General features: G+C 37.4%; 2 protein-coding genes across 9 annotated transcripts in view; one reads left to right on the forward strand and one right to left on the reverse strand.

Annotated features, from left to right (window-relative positions):
• il17rel (interleukin 17 receptor E-like) overlaps positions 1–1,325 on the reverse strand; it is a 9,214-nt gene extending 7,889 nt beyond the window's left edge. The window contains exon 1 of one of the 5 annotated variants that reach the window (XM_057329799.1): positions 872–1,324. In XM_057329799.1, the coding sequence (XP_057185782.1) occupies positions 872–1,057 (186 nt within the window). In that variant the 5' untranslated portion in view covers positions 1,058–1,324. Of the gene's footprint in view, positions 1–871 lie in introns of all 5 variants that reach the window. The other 4 variants (XM_057329800.1, XM_057329803.1, XM_057329804.1 and 1 more) reach the window with 4 other exon arrangements.
• Positions 1,326–2,833: 1,508 nt separating this feature from the next.
• Positions 2,834–16,472, forward strand: ube2q2 (ubiquitin-conjugating enzyme E2Q family member 2). 4 transcript variants are annotated; one of them, XM_057329571.1, is made up of 13 exons: positions 2,834–3,132; positions 10,716–10,820; positions 11,117–11,239; positions 11,338–11,394; positions 11,517–11,660; positions 12,603–12,687; positions 12,808–12,868; positions 12,967–13,057; positions 13,162–13,220; positions 13,439–13,487; positions 13,581–13,676; positions 13,799–13,865; positions 13,943–16,472. In XM_057329571.1, the coding sequence occupies exons 1-13, from the start codon at positions 2,974–2,976 to the stop codon at positions 13,972–13,974; spliced, it is 1,128 nt and encodes a 375-aa protein (XP_057185554.1). In that variant the 5' UTR covers positions 2,834–2,973; the 3' UTR covers positions 13,975–16,472. The 4 variants fall into 4 exon arrangements, with proteins under 4 accessions (XP_057185554.1, XP_057185552.1, XP_057185555.1 ...); XM_057329569.1 differs by having other exon boundaries at positions 2,835–3,132; positions 11,517–11,675; XM_057329572.1 differs by having other exon boundaries at positions 2,836–3,132; positions 11,520–11,660.
• The last annotated feature ends 1,261 nt before the right edge of the window (positions 16,473–17,733 follow it).

A 17,733-nucleotide genomic window follows, 5' to 3' on the forward strand; every position in this document is an offset into this window, starting at 1 on the left:
TGTGTGTGTGTGTGTGTGTGTGTGTGTGTGTGTGTGTGTGTGTGTGTGTGTGTGTGTGTGTGTGTGTGTGTGTGTGTGTGTGTGTGTGTGTGATGTCAATCTTGTTTTATATCCTATTACATTTATCAGAACATAAAAAATAACTTTGAAAACTTAGATTAGTGTCTGCCTGGGTTGGTAAGAATGAGATGCAGCTGAACTGTAATATTACGTAATGTTGTAGGTTTCACTGTTACAGATGAGATCATATTATAAATTCAACTGAACCTGCCCTATACAACACGTAGTACAAACACGTAATAAGGACTGAAAGTTAAGGCTAGAATACACTACAAGACTTTTGCTCAGATTTTCGGTCTGGACTTGTTGCAGAAAGTCTGTGCCAGTCTGCAGATTTGATCAGTTAGTGCGTTTCTATCCGAAACTTTCAAAAAGTCTGCAAGTGTATGATGTCTAGTTTTAAAATAATCTGTTCAGATTTTAAAAGTCTTGTAGTGTATTCCGGCCAGTAAAATACACATTGACGCATGCAAATGATGTGTTACAGACCTCACTGCTGGTTAACGTTCTTTGCGTCACTGCTGGTTAATGTTCATTGATTTAAATAATTTGCTTTATGCATTTTTAACTATTTTTACTTTTTTAACTAAATACTTAGATCAAATTAATAAATGAAAAATACATAAATAATAATTAAATCGAATATTTAATTGAAAACTAGTTTTATTATTTATATTAGAAAACCTGCTATTACGAAACCTGCATCTGCTTATCCGTACAACCCAACAGAATATCTACATATCATAACTATTTTAATATTTATTTTTTTACTTAATACAATTTTATTAGATATAATGTGTCAGATTCCTACCTCAGAACAACGCCATGTACAGTCTTGGTTCCTCTCAATACGCTCCATGTTGGCTCTTTGACTCAGGAGAATTATCAGTAGATAAAGGAGAAGGCATTTCATGCTCGGGCAGTGTTGGCGCGCTGAGGTTCCCGTAAAAACTTGCTCACCTGATGTGAATGACTTGGGTTGTAGCAATTTGAACATCACTGACAGACGTCCCGCCCCTCGATAGCTCAACGCTACAAAATGCCAAAAAGTAGCGCAGCTTCAACCATCAACACCAAAACCACTCTAACAATTATGCTTATTACCAAACACTCGTCATGCATGTAGGCTACTGTATCAATATAATTAACAGTGCTGTTTGCAGGGGCGTGTCTAAAAGGGTGGCACCGCCCCCCCCCAACAGCACAGACTGATCAGAGTATAACATCTGCAGGAGCAATTCGGGTGCATTTAAAATCTCACGCGCTGTACTGGTGTCATAATCTGCAGCGCCGCTTGAAGTAGAACACGCCTACTCACTGTCTGGTTCACTACCAATTATTTCCCGTATATTTACGACACCATTGGATTAGAGCGCTGTCAATTTTACATTGCTCAACGCCATTGGATTAGAGTGCTGTCAATTTCACAACCAATGCTCAACGCCATTGGATACGCTATACACACTGGTGTAGCCAGTGAAGCGCGGTTTCGCAGGCTGCAGATCACGTCTATGTTCGTCTAAGTATTAAATTAAGTATGAAATACGTTAATGTATGTTGAAAATCGTTATGTTACGGTTCTTCCTGTTGTTTTAAATATTAAAGGCACAATCGCTGCAGTAACGTGGTAAAGGCTAAAGTGTACGTTAGGGTTTTAAGAATGTTAGCGTTTTGACACTTGGAATTTTAAGATGTAGCATAGTAAATTTGAATAAACAAACGTTATTGCGTGGTAGAGTCTTATATATGTTTTTCGTTTGCAATGTCCAAGAACAGCTTCACGTTTAAATGTTTTCATCTTTAATCAGATAAAAATATGCTATTAAATATACTATTTGAGTAGTATTGATGATTAAGTTAGAAGTTTGTTTATTTTTAGACAGAATTTTGTAGAAAAAATGAAACGGGCATAAAGTCAGGCACAGCAGAAGGACATTCAAGGTTTCTTCAAGAAGAAACTATGTCAAAGACAGGCAGATGCAGTGCAGGTCAGAGCCAATCCACCAGCAAGGGCCAAGTTGGCCAGCAAATTAGCAGCCCTGAACCTGAAGGCACGTGTCAGAGCCAGCCAGAGAGGCAGTAGGGGCCGGTGAGGCATCTGAGCATATTAACCATTTAAAAATGACAATTGAAAAGAAGTTGAGAACAATTGTTGTCTGTTTAATGTATTTTATTTATAAAACAAGAGATGTGTTGTCCAGGCACTTGTGCAGTGCCATTTTTATGTCATCCCACTTTCCCCATGGCCCACCCTGACTGGTTCTTGTCCCCCCTGTGTCACCCCATTAAAAAATCCTAGAATCGCCCCTGGCTGTCTGTACCATGATCTGGACCGTATAAATCAAAATGAAAAGTTATGAAAGAGCCGCAGAATAGAGAAAAAAACGCCACTAGATGGAGACAAATAGCAAAATTTCGCTCACATGTAAAACGTAGATTTGTGTAGAATTTAACAGAATTGTCCGATTCATATGAAACATCAGACATTGAACTTTAACTTACTCTTCATTTTATAGTTCATTTTACACATCAATGCAACTATGTAAATATATAAATAATAATCGAATAAAATTGAAAAAGAATTCAAAATTTAAAGGCAACCAATATGAATAATTATGTCATGTCTATTCTGGTTGCTTGTTGCTGTTGGGATTAAAAAAAAACACGCATGCGAGTAAAGACGGTCTTTTGCACTCCCTGGTCCCTCTCGCGTTATTCTTCGCGGGCGTTGTTTTCTCTTTCCCCCTGCCTCCAGTGCGCCTCCAGTGCGCCTCTCCCCACCCCCTCTTTGTTGTTTCTCTCATCCAGCCTCAGCTCCACACACACACACACACGCTGGGATCAGCTGCGCGCTCGCAGTAGTCCGTGAGTCCCTTCCCCCCGCGGCCTGGCTGATGATGAGATGAGTGGAAGATGTCGGTGTCGGGGCTAAAGGCCGAACTAAAGTTCCTGGAGTCTATCTTTGACCCAAACCATGAACGATTCCGAATAATAGACTGGAAGCCCGATGAACTGAGCTGCCAATTTAATGTGACGGGAGAAAAGCTACTAATTATTCACTGCAATATCACGGTAAGATTCGGCAGCCCTTGTGTAGCAGACGATCAAGAAATGGCCGAGTGAAATAACACCCACCGCAATCCGTTTGAAGCTTTGAAATGAGCTTCATTAAAGCCTTTGTAGCACAAATAAAGACATGCAGGGACTTCATTTCCGATTATCTTCGCAAATAAGATGACAAAATCGAAATTTGCAAAGTATCAATACTCGTAGCATTAAGCTACGTTAGCTTTCTTCGCTAACAAAGTTGTCTGCGTTAGCTATCGTTTTAACTTTGTTGGCTACGAAAACCAGCTAGCCAACATAATGACTTGTGTGCACGTATCCGAAATGAGATCATGAAATAAAGATGGCAAGGGACTGTTGTGTTGAGCGTTGTTGGGGTAACGTTATTTTCATGAAAAGTTAGCAAGAAAGTAGCACGAGCGCTAGTTTAGCGGTGCTGATACTTTAGCCAGTTGAGAAACATTTGACGTTTGCACTTAAGATGTGACTTGTCTTGCCGGACCGACTTCGGGCATCATTTTGCGGACTTCTTAGAGTGAGAAATTTGCTTTTGTTATGTAGACATACGAATGTAAGCAGGGCTAGCAAACGTAGCGGCGATTAGCTGGTTTGCTAAAGTTTTTCCAAGTCACGAGGCCTATGAAATGCGTAGATTTAAAACGATTAACTGTTGTGCGTTTATTGCTACTTCAATGTGTAAGAAATTATTCTATTGGAGATTTCAGCTGGAGATTTAAATCGCAAACGTTTTATTACAGATGTTAGCAATATTAGCACATTTTCTAACTTTGTTTAAAGTTGGCTGCTTATAAATAGACAAAATGAGCATAGTTTTTAAGTGTATTGGATGTGAAGAGACATTAATAATAGATTTTCCAAAATGGTCACAAAATAGCTTTCCAACGCAGTGGTACTAGCTCATGTTTTGGTCAGAGTCAGGTAAGTTACTAGTTTGCTTAGCACTGTATTGCTGTATGACGTTGACGAGCATAAGTGACTCACATCGCCACAATTTTGCTTGAGAATCGCTCCTGACGTGTGACATAAAGATAGGAGGAGATTTCTAGCGAGATGATGGGAACATAATGTTCAAACGTTGTTACGCCATGGCACAGAACCACAGGAACATCAACTCCAACACACATACGTTTATGCTGTGGTCTAGGGCTGCCACTAAAGACTATTTTTATATCGATTAATCTAAACGAATAATGTTTCACCAGAAATCACAATTTGACATTTAAATTGCAAAGATAACAGTTTTAAATAAAAATATATACTTTTTATTGTAATTTATTGATAAATGCGGAACAACAAGCAGCAATGAGGATTTTTATTTAAAAAAGGATGCAATAGCCATTTTAAGCTAAATATAAATTGTCAAAAGAAAATAATTAAAAGCTAACTGTTTGGGCTGTTTAGTGCAAATGAACGAAGCCTCAATACAAATAGTAATGGAACACAGCGGCGTCTAAATGAAATATAATTAACCAATATATTTGTGCATGCTGGAACTACAAAACAAATGCAACAAAAATCACTGGATATTAGGCTAAGATATGGCATTTTCAGTATTGAATTACTCATCGAAATAGGCCTATTCCTTATAATAAGTTGTATTCACAACAATCTTACGTTATATCCTGAGTTTTTTAATCGAAAATATGCAGAGTTTGAGTAAAAGGGTACAGAACAAAAAGCATTATAAGCTCAAGCAAAGCGCACGAAAACCCGTTAATAAAGCAGACTGGTCACAATACCTAATGTAGAGAACATACTTGAACACTCGAGTTGGCGTATGATCATCATGTTTATTAGGGATGAGGTTTTTTCAATAATTTAATATTCAAATATTTGAGCTCATTAAAAACAAATAATTGTTTATTTAAATTAAGTTAATAAAGATTTTGTTTCATTTTAATTTAGTCACAATTTCAATTCAGGATTATAATTATCATTAAATATTCATAACGCACTAATATTCTATCCTTTTTTAATGTTGAAAAGATTAGCAACGTTGGAAAAAAATAGAAAAGTACACAAAAACTGCATTTAAATCTGCGCGAAACGAAATCATACAAAAACCAAACATACAAAACGCAACGTATATTGACAGTCTGGGATATATGGTTATCTTGTTTATTTTGTTTTACGTGTTGATAAGAAAAACAAGCATATAGGTCACTACCGCATATAAATTTTGTATTCTTTGTCGTTTCATGGTCAGTGTCTGTCTTGTTTAGCTTTGCATTGCATTTGCATCAATAAATAAAATCAACTAAGGTGGCCTAACTAAGGAATTACAGCGAGTTTTAAAACTAACATAAAAAAAATCCTTGCGAATTTATTTACAGGTGATGACCCTATTTGAAGTTCTTAGGAGGAAAATACAGGCTTTAGGTATGGAAAAAGGTACCAGTCTAAGGCCAAACTTATTAAAATTAGTTGCAGTGAAATGTACATTTTAATGTTTCAAGTTGTTGAAATCAGCATTGATTAGCCTAATATATTTCTAACAAACAACCACTCCTAACAAGTTATGGTAAAAAATAAATTAATCATTTAATATTACGTTGCTATTTTTATACCAACTTATATATAAGTAATGTTTTAACTAATTCTGTGGCTCATGTTTTTAAAACAGTTAAGGCAGCCGTGTGTGAACTTAAAATATTTAAACTAGCTTGCAATCTGACTGAACAAAGATTTAGGAACACATACAAATAATTTTTTTATATTTTCTGTATATTTTAAAGTCATTACAGATGAAGTGAAGAAGTGTTAAATAAGACAAGACAATTCTAACCCTGTGGTGACACAGTTTTTTATTCTTATGAAAAATACGAATATTCGAATAGCATTTTTAATTTTCGAATAATTGTTGCGGGTCGAATATTCAAACATTCGTGCAGATCACTAATGTTTATATTGTTTTTCACATGCTTTGTAGAGTAAAATTCAATCATATCTTAATGCACGAATGAAAGTCGAGGTGACGCGAACTGGGAAAACCCGTTGGGTGTCGCACAGGGAGGTTTTCAGGAATATTCAAAAAATATAAATTAGGTCAAAATTGGGTTTTCATTAAATTACTTGTCTGTAGGGATGTCAATTTAGACAAATTCCCATAATCGATTTTCATTTACATTAATGATCAATTAATCGATTACTGGTTAACATTAATACTGAAATATGCCTCTGCAGTGGCATATAGGCATGACAGCCCGCAAAAGCCACCCAAAATGCCATCTTCATCACCTGAATAAAAAGGTTTCTAAGTTTAAAAAAATGCCTAGTAGCATTGTTAAAATGAATCTGTGTGATTGATAATATAATAAAATTATGTATTTGACAATTAACATATTAAGGACCAATATACAACGTGTTGCCGCCTCAGATGTGCACTCTGGTAATTGCATATAAGCAGACTCATATAGGGATGCTCCGATCAGGATTTTTGCAGCCGATACCGAGTACCGATTTTCTGTCATCATGATCGGCCGATACCGATTTCAATCCTTTATCTTTATATGACTGATATAAGCTTTCTAGTCACTGTTTGCAAAGTAAGCTGTAATTTGATAAATATTTTAATAAAATCATATAAGGGCAATTAAAAGTAAACTTCCCCTTTTAAAACCATCCCTTTTTAAATATTGCAGTTCTTATTTTGACCACATACTTAAATTAAATTACTAACAGCAACTCTCTTCTGTCTAATGATTTTATAGGTAATTTACTACACATTGTCATATAAATAAACTGTAAATACTGTGGATTATTTAGTTTAAATCTTATCAGCCACTGTTGCTAAATGGCCTATAAGCACACTAACGTTCGGAGGTGTTTTGAGTGACAGATTTGATGGATTCGGATAGTGAGTCTTCTGAGTTCATTGTTTGACATATCCGTTCTTTTAACCGTTCATTTAAACGAATCAGTTCAAATGAGTCATCATGTCATGAATCGAACATTAGCAGACGTTAAGTACACGTTGTGTCTGTGTGTTTATGACAGACATCGCAAAAGAAAGAAGTTAACACGGAAACCACTTTATCATTGTATAGGATTGATTTTCGTTTCTTAAGAGTGTGGTTTATGTCACCTGCGTGGAGAAGAGAAGAAAAGGTAACCCGTTTTTTTAAACACAACCCACACTCAATTCAGGTAAAAATATTCTCAGAATGTGCCACGTGCAACATGGATTTGGTCTTCCGACCTTTTTGCATTGTGTCTGTTGCTTTTGTTTATCATGTGCGAGAGAGAGAGAAAGAGTTAGAGACTGGGGTGTTCAACTTCTTTCGGCGCTGCACAGATTGATCAGCATATGACATTACCCAAAGTTCTGCAGATGCGTTTTGTTATGAAAGCATGACTGCTTATGACTGCTTCCGCAGTGCCTGCACATCATATTCCAATCAGCCTGCGCAACACAGAATGAACTCACACCCTGTTTGGAGACATCGAAAGTGCACAGGCTCTCTGCTCACTCTTTCACAAGATATGACTGCGGCGCCAAACGTACGTCCTCGTGTGATGACGTCATCAAATTACGATCGGTTTGTGAGATCGGCCAAGTTAGTGAGTACCGGTCGAGTTATTAAATGTGATTATCGGCCGATTCCCATCTGTGGCTGATCCGGAGCATCCCTAGACTCATATCATTGCGCGCTTCTGCGTGAGAGAATAGGTTGATTTGTTATTATAAGCGTGTTATTTTCTTTCTAAATGTGCATAGGACACAGCGCATGGACACTATCGACAGTATTACAGAGAATCTGTAGAATTCGAAAAAGGGCATTTTAACTCACAAATGTCCATAACGTGTTACAACCTTTAGCGGTCCTGAAATTGAGACTTGTGTCTCACACTAGGCATAATTTGCAGGTGGGACGAGTGGGACATGTCGCCACCACTTTTTGCCAAGTCAATTGTGTCCCGAGCACTTATATGAATAAAACTAAGCTTGTGGAAAAAAAACACGCTGTGAACGCGCCGCTTGCGCATCCATTGTCCAAGCACAAAAAAATGTGTAAACCAATAAAGAAGTGTAATTTTTAATTATTTTAGTTATATTCAGTTATTATATAAATATTTTCTTTATTAAAGTGTTGTTTTCCATTGATCTGACCGACCCCAGCAGGTAGGGGCGGACTTTGTCCCCACCACATTTGAAAACAAAGTTACGCCACTGGTCTCACATAAATAGCATAATTCTTTGTATTACATGAGCAGAAGCTAAAATAACTTGTTAAATGATGTGCTAAACCATTTCGAATAAAATAACTGATAAGCTGTCCACATGCGATCAATGCAAACCTAAAAAGCCTGATGGTACTGTACACTTTAGGAATGCCGGCGAGGATTTAATAAACTTGTGACAACATACTTTACCGATACCACACATTAGAAAAGAAAATATATTTGCATTTTGCATCTATAGCGCTTATTTTGATCTGCAGATTTAGATTTTTTCTTTGACTAAACCAAATGCTTAAAATGTTTCTTCATTATTATTCTTAACGAAAAACTTTATTTACGTTACAAAACAGGTACAAAGATCTTCAGATTTTTTATTTTAAATGAAAATGCAATAATAAAACAAGGACAACGCTACTTATATTAAACGAAGAAATAAAGCTTTTATTAATAAAAGCTCTCCTCCGCCTTGACCTGTCAATCATCGCACCTCACGACTGCAACTCCCGCTGACAGACATGAGCCTCGCAAACTCTTCCATTGTTCAAATGAACTTTCTTTTTATTTCTATAAAAGAAAAATGCAAAACTAAGGTGTGTCGGTAGCCAAGTAATGTAATAAGTTGATAGCCATTGCGTTTTTCCATGAGTCTGCTGTATGTGTTATGCGCATAAGCCGCACGCACGTGCATGACTTTGAACTCGATCATCATTAAGTTATTTCGAGTAAACGGTTATCGACAATTAATCGATCGTCGATTAATCATTAACATCCCTACTTGTCTGTCATCTCGGAAAACATCTTGGCAAAATTTGCTTGTTTATTGCTGAAAAATTGCGATTTATAGCCAGCCGAGGTGAAATAAATTGCCCACATCTTTCCATCCACAAAAAAACACTACAGAGACAGTTCACATATCAAAGTAAGTGACCACATAATGTGTAGAATGAAGGTGTATCAATGCACATTTCCTGATTGTCCTGTGTAAACTACAAACTACGTTTTTTTATAAGCAACGTTTTTTTTATACATGATATGGCGGAGCTCGCCGCCTGAAGCTGCGGGAGTTTACCCCTGCGGGCTGCTGCTCATGTGAGCTGCCTCCGGAACGCGATCGCGACATACACAGGATGATCAAAAGTTCAGAGATATGCTCATCATAAACAACGGAAAACTTGCTTCACTTACTAAGTTGCTGTATTCTTCAGGGTAAAGTTAACTAGTCTCCTTGTGTAGTGCAGTGCTTTTAGCACTCCTGACAGAGCTCTCATTCTTTAAAGGCGGGGTGTCCGATTTCTCTTAGCCGTTGTTGATGTTCAAATCACCAAAACAAACACACCCCTACCCCTATCTTTCGCTTTTGTCAGCGCTCGGCTAATGTCCGTCATGTGCTTTGTGCAATTTACTGCTGATTGGCTACAAGGTTGTTTTGGTACTCGGCCCGACTCAGTTGTCTAAAGCGTAATTCGGAAATCGGTTACCCCGCCTTTAAGTGTGCCCGCCCAGCACCATTTTCATATAAACGCTATGCATAACTTTCACTTTATTACAGGCTGCTTTTTAATCGGGTTAAATTAAACGGTTTATATTTTTGTAATTATTACTTAAAATAATTAAGTAATTTTCAACATTATTTACGGCATTTGGAGGCAGCTGTACGACGCCGTTTCTGTGGTGGTGCTCTTGGACTTATGCATTAATATAAAGATAAATAGTTTCTTACTTCTGGAATCATTTACAAATAATAATCACTCCTTTAACTCTTCACACTTATTTTCATTACCAAAATATTGAACCTACTATGCAGGCATGAACAAAAAGCGCATAACCTTGAAAAAACAAGGAAATGTGAACATATTGGTTGCCTTGCGTTATATTGGTTGCCAACGCCAAACTTGCCCATCTATATCAATAAATTGATTGACAGACTTGATGGTTCAGCAGAATAACCAGTCATGACTGTAAATGTGTGGTCTAGTGGTCTGGCGCGGTCCTTAGGTGTGTGTGCTCCTTTCTGACGGGCAAAGACGAATTGGCTCAGAAATTTAGAAGGTAAAATAATATTATATATATAAAAATATAAAATATTATATATTATAATCAAAAATATTGATGTCGACGAAATATCAGCGTCGACGCAATCGATTATATCGACCAATTGCGACAGCCCTACTGTGGTCTCTTCTGGTTGTTCACTTATAACTCTTTAAAATTCATAAAACTCTGTTGTACATCAACAGAGTTTGATTCATTGCTTTTTGGCAGTTTCATGGCTGTTTATCATGCAGCTGGCTCAATGGATCAGCTCAGACTTGAATAACCTTGCTAAAGGACAAAGTGTAATAATACAATTATCAAGATGCTGATGTTGTGCCTCTTTATTTTCGTAGGAGTCTTACCCTTCCACCCCACCGATATGGTTTGTTGACTCCGATGACCCAAGTCTGGCGGAAGTCCTTGAACGACTAGATGATGTTAGAAAAGGCAATACTTTGGTAAGAATGAGTTTCCTTTGTGAATTGAACCTTAATTCATGGTCTTGGATCATGACCAGGCTTGCATATGCTGATCATTTTTTAGGGGATCTGATCCCAAAAATCCAGGTATAAATGGGATGAAAAATGTTTTGGGATCAGATCACTTATACCCCATTCAGAAGTAGTTGAAAACCACTATTCTGTTGCATCCTCTGCACTAAAAATGGTTGTGAACAATGATCTGTCTAGGCTGCTTGTAATCAGATCATATGAGGCAGATCTTAATACTAAGAATTATCACTTTTTTTATGCAGCTCCTGCAGCAGCTGAAAAGGCTGATCTGTGATTTATGCCGACTCTATAACTTGCCCCAGCATCCTGATGTGGAGATGCTGGACCAACCACTTCCTGCTGGACCCATCAGTCAAGACAGGAAGGTGAGACAAATCAGCGCAGGCGTATGCAGTTTTAGATTTTTAGACTTTAAGATATGTAACTTAACGCAAATGTTCTGTCGGTCACTTTTCCCCTCCAGCATGGAACAACAGATGAAGTGACCTCAGAGGAAGAAGAGGAGGAGGAAATGCCAGAGGTATTCAACTTCAGGGCATTTTATTGGGTTCTCGATCATTCTTTTTTTCTCCTTCTGTGATGGAAAGACTCTTAATACCTAACTGACACCCAACACTTTTCTTTGGTTTGTTCCTGGGGCAGCAGGATATTGAAGATCTCGACCACTATGAGATGAAAGAGGAGGAACCGGTCGATGGAAAAAAGTCAGAGGATGATGGCATTGAGAAAGAGAATTTGGCCATTTTGGAGAAGATCCGCAAGAATCAGAGGCAGGACCACTTGAACGTAAGTGTCCATTCGGTAAGGTACCCTTTCTACATCTTTTGGGTGGGGTGGTTCTTTTTTTCGTCTTAGAAAAGCAGTTTTCAGCTCAGCTTTGACATATTTCTTTGGAACATGATGAATGTAGGTTAGCGAGAAACAATTTTATACTTCTATCTGTGTTTCCTACAATGCCGAATGAATGACCCGAGCTCTTTTAATAAATTGCTCAAAGATTTATGAGCTATTGGCTTGAATAGCTTGGACGCTACTTTCACTGAATGAATGGAATACATCTGTCATGTGGTTCCTGAATTAACATTTGACAGCAAGTCTTTTCTTTCAGTCATAACTGACTTAAGGTTTGAGAAACTTAAATCGATATCATTACTGTACTGTTTGTTCTTCGACATACTTGCAGACGTTTTTGTTTTGTTATAAGACAATAAATGTGAATAAAGTCTGTAAAGATTTACTACTTAGATGTTGGTTTTGTATATACAGCCGTGGGAAAAATTGAGAGACCATTCCAAATTTTCATTTTATCAGCATTTCTAGATGTATTGTGGTCATTCCAGTCTGTTGAATTTCAACAAAATCAAACCTCAGGAGTGACAAAGTCATCCAACAGCATGTGATAAAAATCAAGGTTATCACATTTCAAAAAATTACTTTTGAACTTTTCCCAAATGTATGTACACATATTACTGTTGCTATTGCTTAAAAGGAAATATGAACGTGAGTATTTGAGTATAATTTCTGCTGGAGAAATACAAAAATGATCCTTTTACCTAAACGCATACCTAAATGATAAATTCAGAAAAACTGAAAAATGAAATGGTCTCTTAAATATTTATGCGGCTCTACTTTTAGTTCCATTCCATACAGAGGAAATATTTGAAACGTGGAAAGTTATTGTTGTGCTGCGTGCGATTCCTAAATCATGCCCTGTTGGTGGTCTCTTAGGGTGCTGTTTCCGGTTCAGTTCAGGCCTCTGACCGTCTCATGAAGGAACTCAGGGAGATCTATAGATCACAGAGTTATAAGACGGGTAAGTTCACTATATTATGCATTAGCCCTTTGATTTTCCATGGGCTTTGTCTCATTTCAGTAAGAGGACTGCCAAAGATCTTTGATCAGTATGTTTACCATTTCATTCTGTCTGTTCAAGGTATCTATTCAGTGGAGTTAGTCAATGATAGCCTGTATGAGTGGCATGTCAAGTTAAGGACGTAAGTACAGTTGTGTAACATGTTGTCTAATAATGTTTGTTTTTAATGTTATGTGTGTTTCGATCTGAGTATTCCATGTTCTGCTGTTTTTTTTTAAGGGTCGACCCAGACAGTCCGTTGCACAGCGACTTACAGGTTTTGAAGGAAAAAGAAGGCATGGACTACATTCTGCTCAATTTCTCTTATAAAGTTAGTGGTTGGTTTCCATGTTTTATCAAATCCAGATTAAAGGTGTTTTGATTGAGGAGAGATTATGCAGAACTGCTGCTGAATTTCTGTCTTTGTGATGGCAGGATAATTTTCCTTTTGATCCTCCCTTTGTGCGGGTTGTGTCTCCTGTCCTGTCTGGAGGGTGAGCGTTTTTCTCTTCCTTGAACTAACCTGTTTTGTTCAGCTGTCTGGGTTTAAAATTCTTAGTCCCATGAGATCTAAATCACCCGCTTACTTTCTTAATACATATTCCTGGTTTTATTTTGTATCAACAGTGTTCATAGTCACCAAGAAAAAAAGATTTTTTTCATTAAATAAGAAAAGAAATAAATTGCAATCAAGATTGTTTGTGTCTTCTAGCTATGTTCTTGGAGGAGGAGCCTTATGTATGGAGCTACTTACAAAACAGGTTTGAATTTCCACTGTTGAACATTGCTTATGTTTTAGTGCGCACATTGGTTGGATTTGAAGTGAATCCTCTGATCTTTGCTTGTGATCATAGGGCTGGAGCAGTGCCTACTCAATAGAGTCAGTCATCATGCAAATAAACGCCACCTTAGTCAAAGGGAAAGCCAGAGTGCAGTTTGGAGCAAATAAGGTTTGCGCAGCCCCTTTCGTCCTTGTCAAGTTCAATATTGCACCGTTATCTTTGTGGATTGTTTGCCTGCAGGAACCTTTGAAGGACTTGGATTGTTGACCTTTCCATTTGTTTCTTTACAGAATCAATACAATCTTGCCAGAGCACAACAGTCTTACAAATCATTGGTTCAGATTCACGAAAAGAACGGTAAGTAAAAAACCCTTAGGAGGTATATGTGGTGGAAATAAGGAACTGACCTTTTTTGTGCTGTTTTTTTTTTTAAGGCTGGTACACACCTCCTAAAGAAGATGGCTAGAAGAAGCATTGATCCTCATGCACACTGCAAACATGGGATATCTGGTCAAAACGTTGCTTTATTTTACTAATGTTATTCACCTTTTTGAGTATGATGCGCTCTCATCCAAGTGGAAACCATCAGTAGGGAAAGCGTTTGGCCTCTTGCTCTCTGGAATGCTCGGAAATATGCGTCATCCTTTTATCTTATGCGCGGCTGGACTTTTTTGACCAGATCCCATGCCTGTATCGCACTTCGATGCATGGCATCTGGATCTTTCTCTGTTCCTCATGGTCTCTTTCATCTCTCGATTATTTTCTCATACACTGACAGGACGTTCAGAGCCTTGGTACTAACAGGCTCCATCTAACACGGAATTTTGAAATCTTAAAGGTGTGCTTTTTCTTTGTTGCTTCCTTGCTCTTCCTGACTTCTCTGTCTGGAGAACGGCTCTGTTCTGGATTAACACATAGACGGATATGCTCAACAATGATGCTGGATCTGATCCTCTCTGTTGGCTTTTAAAGGACGCTCTTATGGCCCTGCCATTTTGACTCCCAAGTGGTGGTTTACTGAACTTGAAAGAGGAAATGGATGCAATTAGAGACAATGTGAAGACAATGTGCCACTGCTCATGTATCTGACTTTGCTCATGCATTCTGAGTTACCATGTACTGGTACATTTAATGCTGATGGATTGTTACTTGCCACAATTATATGCGCAAGCTTGTTAAGCAACCCTAATGATAACAGCGAGAAAGAGAAAAAAGGGGCGGTTATATGACTTCAGCTCCGAAGCTCGTGTTTTCCACTAAGGATGAATTCCATTCGATTTCCTTATCGCTCGCTTTTAGCATGTGGCTGATCTGACCAATAATGGACAAACTCTGGCTTTGAAAGGGTGAAACAGAACAGCTCTACAATTTAACAGAGCTTTACTTGTATACTTGTAAATGGATATGAGGCGTCTTAAATGTGGTGTTAATGTGAAGTGGGGGAGTAATCAGAGTTGTTTTCACGTGAGACTTTGAGTCTCAAAATGGGGGGGGGGTGTTGTCGTTCCTCAAAAAATTGCTCAATACGGGGGTAATATCTTAAAAAATTGTATTTATATAAGTGAAATGAACAGACGTTTTCCCACCCCAACTTGCTGTTTTGAAAGGTGTTCAGTTTCTGCTCCATTACAGATTACATGCATTTGAGGTTTACATTAATGAGCCTATTTGTTTCGGCAGTACTTCAATTTGAGTACCATTAGTTTCGTTGTGAGCATAGATGGATACAATTTTGCAAGTAATCCTGTTCTCATAGCACAACACTACAAGAGCACTGTTACTTTCCAAGCCCTGTGGACAATTCTCTTGATACTTAAGACGTTGTGTTATACCTCTCAGATTTATTTCTTGCATAGTCTTAATGGTCAGTGCTTCAACGTTCACATCGAAGTTCATATTGCTCTGTCCCCGTACAACTGTGTGTTGCAGCGTGAAAATTAAATCAAATGAATTATCAAAGGCTGGTCTATCTGAAGGTTTCTCTCAGTTTTCATTGAAAACTCAGGAAAATCCATTCTGTTCTTTCTTTGATGCGTTTGTTAAGAAAAGAGCCTCTCTTGGTTCCATTAAGCAAAGCAGTAGTATTTTTACCAGCTTCCTCTGGCCAGTTTTACTCTTTAGTATTTAATAAAGGAGCTTATTATTCCATATTGATAAGTGTTGAATGCCTATGGTAATTGGACAGCTGTGGCTCAAAAATACAAAGGAAATCTAAATGTTCCTTATTTTTTGAGTTCAAGCGGTTATTTTTTCTGCTCCCGTCTCTGATTTAAAAATCTTTCCTGTTGTAAATAATTTGGGTTCAGCATTTGCACATAACGTTGTGATTGTGCCTCTTTGATCTGCAGTTTAAGAGGGTCCTGAGTTTTCATTCTAATCCTTCCCGAGTGTCCAGCCAGCATCACATAACAGACCGACTCTTGGATACGTTGCTTTTATCCTTAACATGGATGCAAATGTAATCTTGTACTACAATCACACGTTAATGTTATTCAAGAGTTGTTAAGAATATTTTAAATAACTTCAGCGTCTGTTTTTGGAAATTAATTCTGCTGTCTGGTTTTGTGCTCAGTCAGTTTCATCAATGAGAATTAAGAAGACCTTTCCAACTGATGTTCCTTTAAATATTACAGTTTTATAAAAGATTTATCATCTCAGAAAAAACAGCTGCGTTCTCTAAAAGTGAATGACAGTGTTGTCTGCATTGACCAAGGTTTCTGTGACTAATAGTCTTTAGTCTGTTTCCATGTCTGAACAGTACATATTCTGTATTTTCTTTTTCTGTGAAGGCGAACCTCACAATTTTGTGCACTCTAGGAATGGAATGGTTCCCTGCGCTCACACAGTCCGCATGCTTTCTGGGTTTTTTATTTTAGGTTTTTTCATGATGAGAATTTTGACCATGTACAGTGTATTTGTAAACTTGCATCAAGTTTATAAATAAATAATTTTATGAGGAACCTTGTTGGTTGTTCTGCGTGATGTATTTGTAAAATGCCATTTTACCATTTCCATCACAACCATAGCTTGCCGAAACCTATTTGGCAAGTGCTCTGCGATGTTCTCACTAGAAAAAGTAAAAAAAATTCTCATGACCAAATTTTCTGGTGTAGAAGAGACATAGTAGGTTGGTGGACACAATTGCCCCATACACTGTAAAAAGTGATTGTAACACTAACTTGTATTAATAATTTCTCTGGTCTGTTCATGTGCCAAACCAAAATGGAAGATTATATCATTAGCATTTTTTGCTTGCCACATGGGGTCGCTGTTTGCCATTTTTGAAAGTCCTCCTACTCCACAATTAGGCCTGAAAATGTATATTTTGTTTGTTTATTAATTAGGTGGTCAAAATAGTTAGCTATAGCTAAATATGTAACTCGGCAGTGGCTCTATTACAAGTTTTAAATATGCTTTGAACAGTCTTCGAACACTGTTACTCAAATATATATAAACACAAGTAAATGTTATACGTTTTACAAAGGTAAAGGAATTAAGTAAATTTGCATTTATATAATTAAGATTATGGCAAAGGTGTAAATATGTGGATGGTTTTTGGTCTTTAAACATGATTTTCCAACAGTTGTAGCGTCACTGCTCTTGGCAGGTGAAGAAACTAGCTTTAATGAAAATGAAAGTATTTTAGAAATCTATATCCCTTTATCTGTTGTAATAAATGTTTTGATTTTCTTATTTCGACAATTCAATAGAAACTTATTAATAAAAAAGCAATTTCTGAAGGCGTCAGACAGTGAACTTAAAGTGATCGTTCACCCCTCAAATCAAAATTCTGTCATCATTTACTCGCCCTCTTCTTATTTCAAACTGTGTGACTTTCCTTCAAGAGGGTGAGGAAATTAACTATGAACTATGAACTATGACTTCAAAACACGGGGCGGTTTCCCAGACAGGCCTTAAGCCTATTCCCAGACTACCTTAAATGTTAGAGGTGTCTTAATCGAAAACAACTTGCACTGACATCTTAAAATATATCAGTGTGATTGTTTTGTCTCAAGATGCCCACCAGTAATGTTCTTTGTAAAGTATGTTTTTAAAAACAACTTAAATATCGTAATTTATCCAAGGCCTAGTCCTGGCTTAAATCCCTGTCCGGGAAACAGCCCCGATATGTTTAAAGCACATGACTACACTAAAGAACAGTGTCCTTTTACAAGCGGTACAGTACATATGCTGCTTTATATCAACAATGCAAAAAATTTTATTA

This window comes from Triplophysa rosa, linkage group LG3 (genome assembly GCF_024868665.1).
Source record: "Triplophysa rosa linkage group LG3, Trosa_1v2, whole genome shotgun sequence".
In the NCBI taxonomy this organism is placed as follows: Eukaryota; Metazoa; Chordata; class Actinopteri; order Cypriniformes; family Nemacheilidae; genus Triplophysa; species Triplophysa rosa.